General features: G+C 40.1%; 2 protein-coding genes across 4 annotated transcripts; one reads left to right on the top strand and one right to left on the bottom strand.

Moving 5' to 3' along the window:
* The first annotated feature begins 962 nt into the window (after nt 1-962).
* Nucleotides 963-7,544, top strand: LOC115061661 (Golgi reassembly-stacking protein 2). 3 transcript variants are annotated; one of them, XM_029530101.1, is made up of 11 exons: nt 963-989; nt 1,863-2,021; nt 2,609-2,689; nt 2,775-2,978; nt 3,072-3,158; nt 3,243-3,373; nt 4,227-4,359; nt 4,471-4,603; nt 4,835-4,918; nt 5,071-5,169; nt 5,569-7,544. In XM_029530101.1, exons 2-11 carry the CDS (start codon nt 1,959-1,961, stop codon nt 5,787-5,789), a joined length of 1,236 nt encoding a protein of 411 aa, XP_029385961.1. In that variant the 5' UTR covers nt 963-989; nt 1,863-1,958; the 3' UTR covers nt 5,790-7,544. The 3 variants fall into 3 exon arrangements, with proteins under 3 accessions (XP_029385961.1, XP_029385960.1, XP_029385959.1); XM_029530100.1 differs by lacking the exon at nt 963-989 and adding an exon at nt 1,077-1,118; XM_029530099.1 differs by lacking the exon at nt 963-989 and having other exon boundaries at nt 1,453-2,021.
* Nucleotides 5,265-17,680, bottom strand: tlk1a (tousled-like kinase 1a). The gene is given in 24 exon segments (XM_029530098.1): nt 5,265-7,557; nt 7,670-7,777; nt 7,862-7,973; nt 8,215-8,350; nt 8,434-8,603; nt 8,698-8,787; nt 8,953-9,044; nt 9,147-9,228; nt 9,474-9,571; nt 10,058-10,124; nt 10,297-10,485; nt 10,942-11,078; nt 11,175-11,285; nt 11,512-11,604; nt 11,719-11,805; nt 11,896-11,991; nt 12,191-12,234; nt 12,339-12,414; nt 12,785-12,823; nt 14,044-14,115; nt 14,236-14,357; nt 17,413-17,449; nt 17,451-17,489; nt 17,491-17,680. Coding segments are annotated over 24 exon segments (2,325 nt in total). The 5' UTR covers nt 17,548-17,680; the 3' UTR covers nt 5,265-7,386.
* Nucleotides 17,681-18,183: the final 503 nt, after the last annotated feature.

Genomic DNA, 18,183 nt, shown 5'->3' on the forward strand with positions numbered 1-18,183 from the left:
GGAAACAGAGTAGTATTTAAGAATTTTTTGGTGATTATATCAAACGAACACTACAATGTCAAGAACGGCATCTTCTTCTCACACTATGCCACCTATTTCACAGCTGTGTCTGATCTCCTCCACCTTGAATGAGTGTGCATTTTAGATTTTAGGTATCAGTGTCGCCTTCAGAGAGAAGAAATGGTGAAGAAAAGGTGAGCCCGATGCCAGTGGACACAGAGACTGACAGGATAACTGATGATTGATGAGGAGAATCGCAATGCTGCGCAAGTTTATTTCAAATTATTTGATAAGAGGCGCTGCATTACAGAGATATCCAATTACATGTACATTAATCTACTCCCTGAGCTCGGTGTCCTGTATATATATGTCCATCCTTATTATCACTGTTTGATCAGAGAGGCCATTTTATTCTCTGAATCTTCCCCGGCTCCCATTTCTGCTCCGACATTATTACATAATCAAAGCAAAAGTAGGTGATAGCTGAATAAGAAATAATCACATTCTAAAGTGAAGTTCACGTTTATTGATGGGGTCATAATTTGGTTGCTGTCTAAGACAGTCAATGTTTATCTTCCTAATGTGCAGACAGCTTTTAGCCCATATACAGTCCCAGACAATGAAAATAAGATGAAACCAAATTCATGCACACGCTTCCCATTTGGGCTGTAACTCTGCACTGGGGTGCCCTTGAAAAAGGTATGAGCCATTCAAAGGAAATGTTCAGATTTTGCTCAGTATCACAGTGTAACAATGCGCTACATTCAAAATGTCACTCCAAAGAAGAAAAAAAACAAAACAAAACAAAACGATGAACTGGAAACAAATTGTACTGAAACTCAAAAGAAGTGGGTTTGTGTTTACTACTCCGTGTGGTGTTCAGTCAAACTGCAGCGTTCGTTCCGTGTTGTGAGGGGACGAATTTGCCCGCGACACCCATTCAGGAAGGTGGATGGGCTGCAGGTGTGTGAGGACCTCCACCTGTGAAGGTAGACAGACGTTTTACTGTTCATTTCAGATTATTTTTTTTTAGAACAATTACTGTTTTAGGGAGTTTCTGTATCTCAGAGTTTTTTTTAAGTTAAGTTATTCCCTCTGGATCATGTGCAGCGTGTGAAGTATGTTTATGTTTGTGATATTGTATCGAGTGAATGTGTGTGATGAAAATATGTTAATACTATATTTTACAGTTTATTTTGAAAAGGTAGATGGTGTTTTGTGGTGTTGACGAGGCGAAATAAAGCGAAATAAAAGTAACTGGAGGAACCGTGGGCCCGTGTATTTCCTGGAGGGGGTGATGACTACTTAAAAAAAAAAAAAAAAAAAGTAGAGTTACATGTTAAATCACGAGGCCCATATATTTATTTGCATAAACCTTGTACAAACGCGATAAAAAAAAAGTTTAAACTCTTTATTATATTAAAGAAGGAGAGACGTGAAGGTTTTATATTTAACTTTGAATCTGCATTTAAAAGCATGTTTCCAGTCTTTAGACAACCTGGCATGTTTTCAGCATGAATTTTTGAATGAAAGCTATTTGCTGAATGACTGACTCTGAGGAGAGATTCTCCAACAGGTGATGTACTTCCTAAAACAGCTGACACATGGTAATGAAGGAGAAAAGAAAATGTTGGGTTGTCCAGTTTTCCATGAAGATGATCTCCATGCTGCCGGAGAAATCAGACGGACTCCACGAATTTAAAGTCTGACTGCAAAGCCGCAGTGACTGTTTGTTTGGGAGGATTGTTTTCTGGCTGTAATTCCGTTGCACTGCCTGCAGGTTTCCTCTGCAGTTTAGGTAAACCTGGATGAAGGTGGGGTTTATTTTTTTTATTTTTTATTATTTTTTTTGGTCAAACCAGCTCCACAGGCTTGCGGCGGAACGTCGGAGCCGGGAGCCGCCTGGCACGGACCCGATCCGGAGCAGAGTCCGCTCGGACGGTGGGCAGGAAGCCGTGATGGGGGCGTCTCAGACCGTCCAGATCCCCGGCGGAGGAACCGAAGGCTACCACGTCCTCAGAGTGAGACAGGCCTTCATGTCCCGGTCCAGCCGGTGCTGCCCCCCCCTCCGGCCCTGACACTGATGTCTGCACTCGTCTTCAGCTTTTGAATATTATTAAATAACACTGACTTGACGGTTTGATCGTTGTCGTGCACGCATGCGCAGTGGTCGTCCACAGCATTAGCACTTTATCATAAGCCGCCTTTCCCTGAATAACCGGTGTGGCTGCTGTTTGGGTGTGAAGCTTCACTGGGTGCTCCTTAATGCCTCCCAACATACCTCTTTAACCTATATTTTCCATTTCCGTACTTTGCTGATTTAAGATGACAAAATCCGACCTTACTTATTACTAATTATGACCAGGAGGTCTTTGTTTTGTTGTTTTTCATATGATTGGTTTCATGTCAGAGTTCTCCTTTGGCCAAGTATACAGCAAAAAGGTGAATTGGTTTTTAAACAGGGACGGTGATCTATGCAAACCATTATGATTTATTCCTATATATATTAGAAAAAGAAAGTTTGAGAGAGCAAACCTTCAGAATAATTTATCTGACATTCATGTGTCTTTATGTTGACCATGTTTCTCTATGACACCATATTTTACAGGTGCAGGAGAATTCCCCCGGTCACCGTGCAGGACTGGAGCCATTCTTTGATTTCATCATTTCCGTTTGTGACACCAGATTAGTAAGTTTACTGTTATGGGGATAATAAAACGTCCTGTCTCATTCAGTGTGGTGACAGATGATTTGACTGTATTGATCCTTTACAGAACAGAGACAATGACACCTTAAAAGAGCTGCTGAAGATGAATGTGGAGAGACCCACAAAGATGCTGCTATACAGCAGCAAGACAATGTCATTGAGGGAGACAACTGTCACACCCAGCAACATGTGGGGCGGCCACGGGCTTCTGGGTGTCAGCATTCGCTTCTGCAGCTTTGAAGGAACCAATGAAAATGTTTGGCATGTCTTGGTGAGAATGGAAAAGAATTGACTTGACACTAAAATGTCATAATATAAGTGTACATGATGTGGCATTTAATCTTTCTAAATGTTTTGAGTCCAGGAGGTTGAGCCAAATTCCCCCGCAGCCTGGGCTGGTTTGCAGGCCCACGCTGACTATATTATAGGAGCTGACACTGTTATAAATGAGGTAGCTGCTTTGCAAACACATATTACAATGTTGATGTCAAAGTGGCAAAGTGGTAAGAGTGTTGTGTGTCTGCTCCTTGAGCAGAGTGAGGATCTGTTCTCCCTCATTGAAACTCACGAGGGGAAGGAGCTGAGGCTGTACGTGTACAACACGGACACAGACAACTGCCGCGAGGTGGTCATCACTCCAAACTGTGACTGGGGTGGAGAGGGCAGGTATGATAGTCGTCAAGGAAATCATCCATTCGAACTTTTCCTCTCTTGTCAAATTAAGCCAGGACTTCTGTTGACAGCGATAGATTTAGGAAACCCTTTTTAGTTAGACACTCATTTGGCTGCGTGGCACAAAACCAAGTTTAAAGGTCAAAATGTGGACGTCAACTTTTAGCTGTAACTTTTTAAAAATGAATAAATATATGTTAATTTTAAATGTTGGTCAGAACAAATTTCACCACCTGGGATACCAGTGACACCAGTTTCTGAAAGTATAACCTTTTATATTCAGATTTGTTCCTCCTAGTTTCAGTAAAAAAGAAAAAAAAAGTTATGTTTTTATTTCTTTAATTATTTGTAGTCACGTTGGCAATTTAAGAATGAAAGTAAAGAATTTTGAGAGTAATCGTAAATTCTATTTGGCCCTAAAAAAGTTATTTATCCAGTTTCTGGTAATGACTGAATTGAGTTCATGTTTGCTCTCTTTGGTGACAGCTGGACTCGAGGAGTGTAGTGCTGTAAGCGGGCAGATTCTCACAGCTGTAACACAAGATTATTTCCTGCAGTTTCTTTAATGGTTAGACTTCCACAGTCAGGTGGCTGATGAGTGGCTGATGGTGTTCCCACCGCTGGTCAGCCATGTAACTTGTCGAAGTTCTCGTATTGGGGGAGGTCTGTCTCATCTTGTGGTTCACTTGCTTTCTGGGGAAATCCAGTAATTGAACTATGAATCCCGAGAGACAAAGCAAACATTTTGTAAGCTCCAACTTTCTCACTGAGTGAATATGTTACTTTCTTTATGATCCTAGTATCAGTGAAATGACATTTTCTCCTCACGGCACTTCTCTCTGTTCAGTCTAGGGTGTGGGATTGGTTATGGCTACCTGCACAGGATACCCACACTGCCCTTCATAGAGGGCAGGAAAATCAGTTTCCCTGCACAGGCTCCTAATGAACTCGGGCCCTCACCTAAAGACGGATACGCAGAGGTAGCTCAGCATAATAATATATCTGAATGAGAAGGCAGAAGTGATTTCAGCGTGGTCTGGGATCCACATCTTGTGAACATTTACTGAGATGAAAGGATGTTCTGTTACCAGGTCCATCTCTCGGCAGTCATTCCCACCGTTCCCATGGCTGTGTCATCCTCTGCATCGACTGGACTGGAGCAGTCTTTCACCAGTTTGTCGGTCAACTCTAACCCAACTAATGTCCTCAGCAGTGTACAGACAGGTATGCTGTGGTTTCTGACTGTTGATCACGCTGTTTGAATTTATGTGAGCTTGACCCCAATGTGCCTTCAGTCAAAAATGAAATTTTCCATTTAGACACAAATATCTGCATACTGGAAAAAAGATAGTATATATAAGGAGCCACGTGTCATGAATGCCTCCATTCGTAGTGCTTGTGACATTTACAATTTGTTGAGTTTGTGTTCTTTTCTCTGCCCCTCCCCCCTCCCAGGAGCCCCTACGGCTCCCCTTCCCAGCCATGTCCCCTCCTCACAAAGGGCTCTGCTCTCCGTCACTTCTGCTCCAACAATCCCAGGTCAGTAGATGCTATTTTGGGGCTTATTGCTTCACAGGCTTGATGCCCCAGTCACCCACCTTATTGGAACCAAAATTGCATTTTCAGGCATAAATCTGCTAATTTAACATTGTCTGAAGTCAGTCAGTATGCGTGTGTTATTTATTGCACAGGTGTGATGACTTTAACTGGAGATCTTTCACCACACCTCAACATCCCCATGCCAGACATAGGCCAAGTCCCCGCACCAGGAGCTGGATTACAACTTGCAGGTATTGTTTGTTCTTTGGTGTGTTTTATTGACCTGATTTTATTTAGTTTTTCTTGTCCACAAGACCCGCGAACATGTATATAAACAAAAAAGCCTAGTATGAGTCTGATGAATGCTTTGAATTCAATTTATTTCATGAGCATGGCAAGGGTATTAGAGAGCGATCTCTTCACCACTGGTAATGGTTGATATTTTTGTCTCGACATTTATACAGCCGCTGTTTTTGCTCTTGTTTTTTGAAAGAATAGAAAAATAATCCTGTACCAGTTAGATAGCCATTCACACTTTGTAGTTAAAATGTGCTGGGTTAGCCACCATACAAACAAATGAAAAAATGTTGCCAATTTACATCAGCCATTTTGGTGTAGGTGACAGATTTTGCTGGTGTTATGCTCCACAGGTATTCCACTCACTCCTCTGAACCTCCCTGGGCGTGTTACACACTCTCCATCTGACCTTATTCTTCCCATCGCTGCTAAATCGGCCCCTGCTGTTACACAGAATACCGTTTCTCCCTCCTCCGCTATCCAAATGAAAAGTCCACTGACCAAAAGCCCAATTCCTTCATCAGTGCCCACCTCTGTATCAATAAATATCACTATGTCTGTCGACTCATCTTAGCAGAGACTACCATTTAAAACTGTCAGCTTGCTCTTACGTTTTTACTCCATATAGCCAGTCAATTAGCCCCACCATTCATTTGACAATTTGCTCCTACAGTGTTAGAATTGTTGTATGAGTGCTTCACTATCTTGAGGTCACTGAAATTACACTGCTGGTTTACCAGCAAGCAGGAAAACCTGAGTGACCTTCAGGGAAGGTTGTTGATAGACAGTTGGAGAAATAAAATCGTCCAACCCTTTCAGCAAAAGCATTATAAAAGGATAGTTAGCAGGTATTTTAACAAAAACTATCTGGACTTTTTCAATCTTGTTACAAGTGTAAAATATGTGTGGAATATTTTTTTAAAATGCAAAAGTCAGTGTTGCATCTTTAAGTGCTCAAGATATTTAACCACCATTAGTATACTGCTGCTACCTGCTTATCCGTTAGATAAGCAGGTTTGGGTTTTGTACAAAAAAGAATTTAAGTGAGATGTTAACAACTCAATTAAAGCTGATGTAGTTTCACTAATAATTCAGCCTTTGTGTATTTCTACACTCATCTAATTTAACTGTGGCTGTACCTGGAAATGTTCTTTAACAATGTAGTACCCCTAAAAACCACAGAGGGTCAGTATCATCTAAGAAAAATTGACATTGTCAAATTTTAGGTGTGGACTACATAAAGTTTTGGTCCATATTTGTCACAATACCATTCACTGGGACAAAAAAAATTTTCCTGGCATTTATTATTTACTCTTAGCACAACTGTACAATTTGTACCCGAATTGGAACACACAGCCCTTGTAAAAGTAAGAGCAACAAAGCAGCAAAATGAAACCACTCCAGGAAACCAGTTTTACATTGGGGAAATTTTAAACTTGTACAAGTTACTGCTGCAGCTCAAAATTTGAAAATTCACCTGTACAGCATTTACAGTTTCCGATTTATCTGTTAATTAATATTCCTGCATAGGATTTTATACATTGTAATTTTTCTACATTTGGTTACTTTGTGCATTAAACTTAAGAATGCTGCCCCAACCTACGTCACTAGATGTCACTTGTATGCTACATATTACATTCTCTTGGCTAAGTAACTCAAATTAAAGCCTAACATTGGTGAAAAACAAAACATTTAGCCAAATCAAGAGTGAAATCTTTGAAATTCTACTTAACAATGACTGTCTTCTCCTCACAGTTTATTAATTTCTAGCAGCTGAATCATTTGCACCCTGGCAGGACCATATTATTTTATCTAAACGGTGGGCTGCCAAGTCTCCCTTCGGCCCTTTAAGGCTTCATCAACCTGCAACATCAACAGTCCGATTTTCTTCAAGATACGTCTTCAGTTTCAGTGCTTTTGTCGGACCTTCCAAAGATCCTATTGCCCATGTCCTTTAAAAAAAAAAATCCTTGCACGGTCCCTCCACTGATCAAGCCTAGGTGAACAAGAAGAAGCCCAGCACAGGTCAGAGGATACCAGGTGAGGTCTCTCCACATGAATCCTGCTCCTTCTCTTTTTGGCTGCTGCTTGTGCCATCAGCTTGAGCCTTAGAGGAGCGCTGCAGGCGTAGAGCAACTTGGTCAGTTTGCCTCTCACCTCGTTCAAGACTGTCAGTATGAGATGATACTGGAGGAGGCTGGTCCTGAGCCAGCAGCGCTCATCTGCAGATTTCCAGAGGAGCTTGACCTCCGCATGTGAGGGAGCAGGTAGGGGTCGCTCCCCAGCTGGTGAACGTCAATCCGGTCCTCCTTCCTGTATGCCAGGCAGCGCCTTATGAAGGCCTATGAAGGTAGAAATAGTATCCATTTTTTTTTACCTCAGTCAATGTACTTTCCTGTTTATTTTTTTCCTTTATAATGCAGAAAATATTTGAGTGGTCTTGTGTGCACCTACCTTTGCTTCATTACTAGCAACAGGCTTGACAGGGAACTGGACATCGGTAGCTTTGAGTATGGTGTTCTCCTGCAAGATGTCTTGCTGTGACTGATTGTGGCCAAAAGGCTGGAACAGAGGGAACAGTGTTTAATCATCAATAACTGATGAGTAATTTTATTGGAAGGGAATCATCTGCATTTCCCTCCATACCTTCCTTCCATAGAGACACTGGAAAAAGATAATGCCCACAGACCACACATCCACCTTGTTGGAGATTTTTGGAGGTTCTTTACCAACTACGAAGCATTCAGGAGGCAGATACCTGCAAGAAATACAACAACAACTTTTGGCCAACTACGTTTATTTTAGAGATGTTGCAAATTTTGTTTATATTATTGCACGTTAATATCTAGAAACTGCACCACGAAATGCTGATGTTAGTTAGATGATGTTAGTCAGGAGCCATCCTATTTTAGTGTTGCTGCTGCTTTTACTATGGGAATACATCCTCAGCCACTGTCTATGCTCTTGTATGTGCTTTATGTATATGGGTCATCTCTCACCAATAAGTCCCTGCACCCTGTGATGTCAGGTCCATCCCATCCACACCATAGTTGTCGTCATCCATAATTTTTGATAAACCAAAGTCAGTGATTTTTATCTCCCCACAGGCGGTTCCATCCACCAACAAGATATTTCCTGGAAATGAAAGGATAATGAGTGAGTGTTTTATTATTGATGGTGCAGTGAGTGTCATAAATTGTCCAGAGATGTAGGTGTACCTGGCTTTAAGTCGTAATGGATGATTGGGGGTTTGATTTCATTTAAGTATTTTAGCGCATTCACAATCTGCATGACGATGGACCGTGCCTCCTTCTCAGACATTAGCTTATGCTGCTTCAAGTAGAAATCCAAGTCGTTGCCTTTGCAGTACTCCATAACGGTGCAAAAACTGTTGAATGGAAAACAGAGATACTGGGAATTACAGCCCAATTACAACAGGACTGAAATAAGCTGCATGAAAGAGAATGTATCTAATAACTAACGTGTCTGTGTCCAGTGAGAAATAGTCATAAAGTTTCACGATCCTGGGGTGGTCCAGCTCCTTGTGTATTCTGTACTCTCGACATGCATGCCTGCAGAGAGGATGGTAATTATGTCTCTACTAGCAACCAAACAGGCAAGTAGGTGCAGGTGGTATACTTTACACCAACACTGAGGAATAATAAAGACATCACAAAATGTGGAACACTATTCATAACCTAAATGCAGGCAAAAAATTTTCACATTGAGCAACATACTTGTGATAGTTTTCCTTTTTCTCTTCTCTCCAGTTCTTGTTAAGTTGGTGTATTTTCACAGCAGCATATCGTTGCTCAATCAAGTCAAATGCCTGAACAGCAAATGCACAAAAAGTTAGCTTCAACTTGGAAAGCAACAACTGCTAAGACTCGGTTGAATTTTGAAACTTATGATATCAAGAAGACTGATTTACCTTGTAAACTTCACTGAAGCCCCCTCGCCCTAGAAGGTGCAGGAGCAGATAGCGTTCATTCAATGTTGGGTGATCTTTAAATCTTTAAAAGGGGGATAAAAAAAGAGCAAAAGAGAAAATGTAGACGAAAGTGTCTGTGGCAAAATTTTCAACATCACCTTTACTGCAGGATGACCAATGCAGTTTAAAAAAAAAACCCAAAACAACAGGTCACAAGGCACACTGCTACTTAATATCACCACTGTGGATACTGGTCTTGTATATACACCCACACAACATGTTCCTGTGTCACTGCATCAACTGTCAAAGAAATTGATTCAGACGCACTGTGAACTGTCTTCGTTATTTATTCTCTTCAGCTCCCGAATGTGAAGGTTGCGCACTCTCTCCAGACGTTCCAGCTCCGCCTGGATCTCAGCTTCTTCCTATAAATGATTCAAGAACACAAACACACAGAAGGAACTTCAGAGTACTGACTACAAGGAGAGGAGCTCATCAAAACCCACTTGCACACAGCTGACTAGTCCTGTATTAAATATTAACGGTTGACTTGGTACAGAGTCTGTCAGGGCTGTCTGTGGTGCTTATTCATCAGGAAAACAATGTGTACATCGACGAACTACAGGCTCCCTTGCATGATTCAAACAAAAGTGTAAGTGGTTCAGTTCGGGGAAACAGGAAAATCAGGTTGAATATGTTCAATTATTCTTAAGCTGAAGACAAAGATTTGCTACATGTAATGATTGATTTCAATTATGTTTTCTGTGTTTAAAGTGGCCTCTATCCTTATTATATGCTGAGTTCTTGATAAATTTGGGTAACTCAAAAACTCTATTCATACATTAGGATCTTAGGCCTGGAGAATATAAGGCTATTGATAAAATATTTGCCAGGTTCAGGAGTTGACAAACCTTCTTGAGATGCCCAAGTCGCAATTTGAAGATCTCTTCCTGTTCATGGTACTCTGCTAGTGTCAGCCTTTTCAGGATGAGAGAAATATGGGAATACAGTCATGTTCAAGTTATCTCACAAGGGCTACTGCAAAAGAATGTAGCCAACAACCACACCACATTTCTCACAATGCCACTACTTAGGAAATGGCTGCTGTGATATCCATGATATCCGTGATTAACACAATACCAGGACTTACAGCTGAGGTAGGCTGGGTTTTAGAAAGGGATCACTTTCTGCTCCATTCACTGCCTTGGTTTTGCGTTGCTTTGGCTCTGAGTTTGTGGTTGGTGCTTGAGAGTTACTGGAAGATGGCGGTTTCCTCTTAGCTAGAAGTTTTCGCTGCCTCTCAATGTCTTCTCTCTGTTGGTTTATCCACTCTTGCTGTCTGTTGATAGAAAAAGTGTGTCATTTATAGTGTTAACTAAAAATGCATAACCACACAATTTTATCAAAACCCTTCATTTAAGATCATACTAATAGGAAAATTAAAGGACAATAGGAAAATATGAAAGCACACTTCAGCTGACCAACACTTAACCCAACTACAATAGCCAATAAGTCACTTTTTTAAAAAAAAACTATGTCCCCAACTTTGCAATCACGTGGAGAAAATATTTCTCACAGAAATGACAAGTGTGCTAATTACTCCTGACACTGCTTTTAGTTTAAGAGGTGATCACATATAGATGTCATGTATGTACAATGAAGGAGTAAAAGAAACATTTGCTGATAGAAAGAATCAGACTGGTCTAGGCAATAGAATTATAAAATACAATGTACCACCAAAACCAACAATAATAACCACACTAATGAAGACAAAATATCAATGAAAGCTTCTTACTTCACAAGGTTTTGGAAGGCATAGCCGTCTGTCCATTGTTCTGTGAACGAGGCTCCATGTCTCACTGTAGTAAAATGGCCTAATCGTAGTCTATCCTGCATGCTCTTTTCTCTACAGGCCTGCTTCTCTTGGTTACTCTGGAGAGAAATTCACAGAATAAGTTTGCAGTTAGGTTTGGAGACTTGCAAATGTTGAGTGCTCATCAAAGGGTTGGGGAAAAACCATGCAATTACCTTTTCTATAAGTAACTTCTTGCTCATGCTGATGCATTTATTCAAGCGTTCCTTGTACTTTTCAAGTAATTTTTGTTGTTCATCTATCTGTCTCCTGAGATCACAGTTTGCCTGTGAAAAAGAAATAAACAGATCAGCAGTCAGCCAAAATATGTTATGTTCCAAATCTGCCAAATATTTGAGATCTTTAAAATTCTGATTATAATGTTGACAGAAAACAAGTCAAGGCTGTTTTTATTGCTAAACACTACTCTACTATCACAGCAAGCATTATATTCACATCACATATGAGAAAGGCCTTTCTGCAAGGTAGCAAACACAGCAAATTTCTTCTTACCCTTAGTAAATCATCTATTCTGCCCTCCTTCTTCTCAAGGTCTAGATTCTTAGTGCTTTCAAGGGCAGCCAATTTCAAAACTGTAAGGTCAGTCTAGAGTGAAGAACAACAAATAAAGTTATGTGAAAACTTGTGCAGCAATCTAAAACACATTTAAGAGTGAATACTGAAATACTTTGGTGACTGGACTATCAGTCATTTCCCCACCTGAACAAATTTGACTGCTAGTTGCTTTGGATGTGCGACATGGTCCCCAAAAGACAGACTAGTAGGAGATGAGCTATTTTGTCTAACCTGCAATAGAAAAGACAGCATTTCTTGTCTGACCTTACAATGCTAAATAGGAACAGCTGAGGAGATTTTGATGACAAGTTTCGTATTTACAGCAATGCCCTGAGTTGGATAGGAATGTGAGTTCTGGGGCGAGCGAATCACTGGCGGGAGACCTCTCACAGGACTGGACCCATTTCCTCCCTGGAACTAAAAAGGTAAAGAAAGGAAAAGTGACACCACTGCATAAAAATGGGTAACAGAAAACACACACGTGTTATACTGGCGTTATTTGAGAAACAGGAAATAAATCATTCCACAGATGTTGGACAAAGGGTAACATGATGCACATTGTTCATGCAATACTTCATATCATTGTGATATATCCGACACCAAACAGAAAACTTACATCAAAATAATCACTTATTTTGGGTCCTCGCACAATTGATTTTCCTATGAAGGGAAAAGAACAAATTCTTGAGAGTCATTAAAATATTTCACAGAGGAAGAATACAGCAATAGGCAAGAGCCAACACAGCCTGTTTAAAGACACCAACCTTGGCTGCTCTCTGACTGAATCTCAGGTTTTCTTTTTCTGCCTCTGGTTGTTTCTGACTGTTTCTTCTCTGGAGTCTGTTAAGAGAAATTTTATTAAATATGTTGACAAAATAAATACTACTGCCTTTTCTGTATAAGCAAAGCCCACCTGTGGCATGGGCTTTGCTTATACAGAAAGAGCTACAGTTGGTTTTGGGACAGTGATATTGTAAATTATTAAGATAACAAATGCAATAATTTTCATAGCAAATGTTTGCTGTATTTAATCTCCAATAACAATTACAAAAGAATTTTATGCTTGAGGAAATGTTTACGTTAAGAGCTACTTGAACTTTTTTTTTTTTTTTTTGCGTCCAAATGATAACTTGACCAAGAACAAAACCCCATGAAATGCAGCACAGAGCCATGTTACTAACCACATTTTCATATTTGATCATACACTTACTGAATAAGCAGGAGAACCACCTCTTTTCACATCTGAACCCTATTGAGTGAGAACATAAAGAGTTTTAGGCAAAACCGACAGAGTCCAGGTGGTGCTTGCCAGCACAGCATTAGTAGTTTATTGCTAGTTGTGTAACAATGGTGGCTCCTGAAGAATCCTAACAGATCATATTTGATCAGGAAGAGCATAAAATAATCAAAGGTATGCTTAAATCCACAATCCAGACCGTATTCATAATCTACATTTCTCAATACGATTTCATAGTTTTCATAACTAAATCTAGCCAACTCAAATGTTTGCATCATTAATAAAACTGCATCAAAGTGCTAACCAAAAAACAGCCAGTCTGAGTAGTTTATGCTTTGCCCCATTTTGGATTAAATTCACTAATCGAAATCATGAATTTAAAAATACATTGCAAAAATGCCTTACTGTAGCCTTAAAGATCATTTACACAGACAATAACACTGCTACAAAAGATGGCAGGGACCTGCAGTGGAGTGGGTGTGCTGCTACACCGTATAGAGGGCCATAAAATATGAACATGGGAATATAGTCTGAAGGCTTATTAAATAACAGGACAAAGGTGGTTGCCATCTAATACTGCACCAATGCTGCAATCTCACCAAAATGAGTGAGAAACCCTCAGACTGAACGCAGGCCTACAAACTATCTGACAGTGAGATTTAGGTCTGCTTCAAGTTAACTTCACAGATGGAGGACCCAAGCTCACACAGCCAAATGGAAAAGGAGCTGATTAAGGAAATCTATCTGATAGATAGATTTGGGTTAGAGTTAGGGTGTGGATGATGGTGTTCATACATTAGTTAAATGAACGAACAATGTTATTCGGTCTAACAGCGAAGAGTTCAGTAACAGTGAGGCTATTTTTAAGACTGTGGCTTTAAGATTAACACCTTGAGAAGAAGTGGTTTGCATGAGCCATCAAACCAAACAGGACAAATGAGTGTTCAGATCACCATACATATCATTAAGAGTTCATTTATAGCTAATGGGCAAAACAGTCATAGATTTCTTTGTTTATTTTAATATGAATTGTGTTTTCAGAAAGCGCAGAAGAGTTTAGTCATATTTTTTTACAAAAGCAGAGATACTTCATGAATGTGATGGATTTCAAGTATGCAGGTCTAAGTGTCTGCTGTAACACTTTTAACACTTTTTACTTGTAAAACCTAATAAATTAGATAAAGTAGGAATTACGTTAGGAAGCATGTTTGGATGTGGATTTGAACATGTACCTCTGACTCCTTGTCACTTGAAGATCCAAGGCTTCCAAAGCTGTGATTTGAACATTCATTATTGGTCAATCCCTGGAAGAAATTTTTAAATAAACATTACATTTAGATAGGACCAAGTCTCCACATTCAAAATTTGTACTCATATTCCACTCTAATACTGAAAAAAATCAGCATTGCTAAATATTCACTAACTTTGGTTCCCCCACTTGTGCTCCCTGTGCTGCCCCCTGTGCTGCCGCTGACCCCGCCCATAAAGCGTGCCTCCAGCAGCTCCTGTCTCCGGGGGTCCAAGCTGTTCAGCTCCTCCATGGTGCCTGGGAGGATTAGAAACAAGTTATTCAAAGATTAGATTAATTGAAGTTTATGAGCATCCACTCAAGAGCAGATGGCAATGAACATGAGAACAGAGAAATCTTACTTACAATCTCAAACCTTGACAGGATAATAGCATACTCTAGACCAAAATATTCACCAAGGCCAGGTTTAAGCCCATCCCCTAGTGGTAATTACAAAACAAGTTTCTGTCCACATTTTTATATCACTGAGGCAATAAGAAGGATTTTTTGTTTCCTCCTGTTACTAGACTGGCTACTGGAACTAAATGCTACAACTAACACTAACAATAACGCAAAATCCAGAGGATAAGTAGTCTTAAAAGAAGTGACAGACATTTCCCAGCCTCTGTTATCATGGGAGTCAGGGACCAAGGTTTCAACTGCTAGGCAATGATGAATACTATGTACCAGTGGGACTATTTTGTGAGCTCCCGGGGCTTCACTGTTACTGCAGACTAGGTGGGGCCTGCCCGAAAAAAAAAAAAAAACAACCATTTTGTATGTATAAAGGACTATGGGGCATAGAGTGGTTAGAAAAGTTTAAAATACATTTCAGGGAAGGAGAAAACTGTGTGAGAAAATAAGTAGATCAAAATAATAGAGCTTAAATGTATAAGTTACCCACAAATATACACTAAACAGATATCAATTCACTGACGTGAAAAATTAAATTAAAGTTGCCCAAAATGTGCTTCTGTATGAAATTAACCAAAATAATACAGAGGCTGTGAGAAAATCAATAACTGTGTGAAACATCAACTTCCTGTTAGATATATGCAAAAAAATTAACACGCATAGTAAGTTTCACATTTCACAAAGCAATTTTCACTCCTTTCATCATAACCCCTTAGACAAAAACTGCCTTACTTAACAAATATGCCTTTGTTATACCAACGCAAGAGTGTAAAAGTGCCAACTTCTGCATGATTCCAGCAATGAAACTGCTACGACACCAGCCAATCTTTTATGATGACAACACAAATAGCAGAAAAAGCAGCCTAAGAAATGTTTATTAAAGTTAAGTTTGTTTGTTCATGTTGTTTTATAGAGGCATATTTATTGATCAAGTATTTACATAAGGAGTCTAGTGTTGGAATGCAATAAAGTGGTAAGTCTAGCAACACACACGCAAATATAACGTACTCCAAATTCAGCATTTGTCTTACTGATATTCAATCTTCATATACATAAAATTGTCACTAGATGCAGATAAAGCACCAAAAACAATTATATGCATGCAGTTTTTAACTGGATTGTTTTGCTTAAGAAATCAACTACTGAGTCATTCATCTTACAGTATGAATGCAATTATGCTTGCTGAAAATGGCATGAGCACCACTTTTGGAGCAAATCAAAAACCACCTTATTAACTAGAAATACATTTTTGCAGTAAATACAGCCATACTAAATATTTTACCCTGCAATACCAACAAGTACAACTCATATAGCGCATAAGTGACTAGTGTGTCAAGTGTGTTTTCATACAAACAACATTAAAAATAACACAAGCCTGCCACATTCACTTGAGTGATGTAAGTGTTGTAGCAATCCAACCAATCCTGTTACAATGATAGCAATGTACAAATAAAAACCATAACCTTGATGAAAAATTGTGGCTTCCCTGCTGCTACTGCTTGTAGGAACAATTGTGCCATGCTGAGATAAGCTCAGAACCATATGACACCTTTCACTGTGAATGTTGACACCATTTTCACATCATGAATGTTTATCAGCTGTGTAGTATCTCTCAACAAGTTCCCTTTGTTTTAAACATGAAGGGTTTTTGCATTAACTATTATCTATATTCAAGCCCCTGCAGGGACAAGCAGTTGAACCCTTACAACTCTTGCTGTGGATGTCATTTTAACTCCATGCTACTCAGCAGAGTGACCACCTGTTAAAGGCAGACACTTGGAAAGTCTTAAAAATGTCTGGCACAAGATAGGTTGGATTACATCCTCCTATAATCATTTAAGGCTCGTTTGAGCTTAAAAAGCAGCCCAGAATAGCCACACAATTTTCAGTATGTGCAAGTGTCAAAGTGATGGGAGCATAACTGATTTCTCAATCCTTGCATGTCACACTGAAAATACAAGGAAATGTAGCATTACTTAAACATCCAGAACAAAGTAAAAGTTCACCATCATTGGAAGGGTGGTTGCATGTCGGCTCCATTACCATGAGAGCTGAATGCATAAGGTCACCATACCCAACCAAATGCACGAGTGTATATTTGTTTGCTAGCACGTTGCACAACCCCTTAATTTTATTTATTTAATTATTTTTGCTGGTGGGGCATCTTGTTAACATGTTAACATCAACACTTATATGTTGAAGTTGGTGATCCTGAAAGGGTCAAACGAGGCTTCCGAGCAGCCAACGCTGGGCTATGTTAAAGAAAGCAGCTCCACTTAATGGGGGGCACATCTGACATGTTTGAAGCCGATCTATCAGCCCCCTCTGCACGGTGCAGGGGATCAGCCACACATGCACAGACACTGTGAACATTACAGGCAGGAGAACACAAGTCAGCACAGAAAATAACGCTGGTGGTGCGATGCACACCTCGTCAACGCTGGATCCTAATCCCGTGATATGACGTTAACCAGCAGCATACATTTCCTGATTTCTCTGTTTGCATCCACTGATCAATTTTAACGTTTTTTATTTTTTTTCGGTAACTTGACCGGTGTTTGCTCGTCTAACGGCTGTATGCCTAAGGAAAGATGCCCCGACTACAGTTGTGCCCCTTTCTGCTCTGGTAAAGCTTGATGTCCACTGTGGACGTGTTTGTCCCCAGGTTACTGCACTGGCCTGAGCAGAGAAAGACGCTCCTGTGTCTTCAGAGCTACCAGCTAGCCAAACAGGCTCAATGGACTTTGGAGCCGACTCGTTCCTGTAACGTTAGCTAGCGAGCAGGTTTCGCCACCGACATGTACTCGGCCGTTTCATACAAATTCTCTCTCGTTGTGCACAAAACGACCCAAACGAGCGAAAAGAAAAGACTTTAGCGTTTTAAAACGTTTCACAATACCTTCCCGGGCCTTCGCCACTGCCGCGGTATGTTGCTGAAAACACAGTCCGTGTTGGGGACGTGGAGAGCTGGGACCAAAGATGGCGTCCCCTCCAAACTTCCACTACTTTGGACACTCATCAAGCTACTTTTCATGTAAAGGTACGGCAGCGCACACGGTTAATCTTTCACACCGACTGGCGGACCACAGATGTTTTGTTTTGTTTTGTTTTGAAATTTTTTTTTTTAACGTGGGCACAGCGACCGCCAGCGAATGAAAACGTTGTAATTATTATCTGTTTTAGGACACAAACCTCTGCACACCTCAACCGTGCGTCCTGGCTCCGGGGCCACCTCTCCGTCTTCAAGTGGCCGTCTATGAAACGTCATGCACCGTGCGCAAAATTCTTATCGCGAGGGCGATGCATGTTTTCCTTAACCTTAGTGACAGCACGAGGAAAAATAAATAAATAAATAACAAACACAAAATTTATAAATAAATAACGAGACTCGGCAGACATGAACTGTGCAGAGTGTCGAGTACAAGTTGAAGACCGATCGTCATCATGTGCAAAGCTCAAATAAATGAAATCATTTATTGATTATCATATCAAAAACTTATAAAATCTATTTTCAACAAAACAAAAAAATGCGTAAAGTTTAGTTTTGATGTATTTTAACATACTGTGGGAGAGCTGTCAAACCAAACTATTTTAGTTAAGCATGTTAAGTATAAACATGGTAATAATTTAGATTTAACTGAGAAATTATTTGGAATCTCCGTCAAACATT

This window comes from Echeneis naucrates, chromosome 21 (assembly GCF_900963305.1).
Source record: "Echeneis naucrates chromosome 21, fEcheNa1.1, whole genome shotgun sequence".
Taxonomy (NCBI): domain Eukaryota; kingdom Metazoa; phylum Chordata; class Actinopteri; order Carangiformes; family Echeneidae; genus Echeneis; species Echeneis naucrates.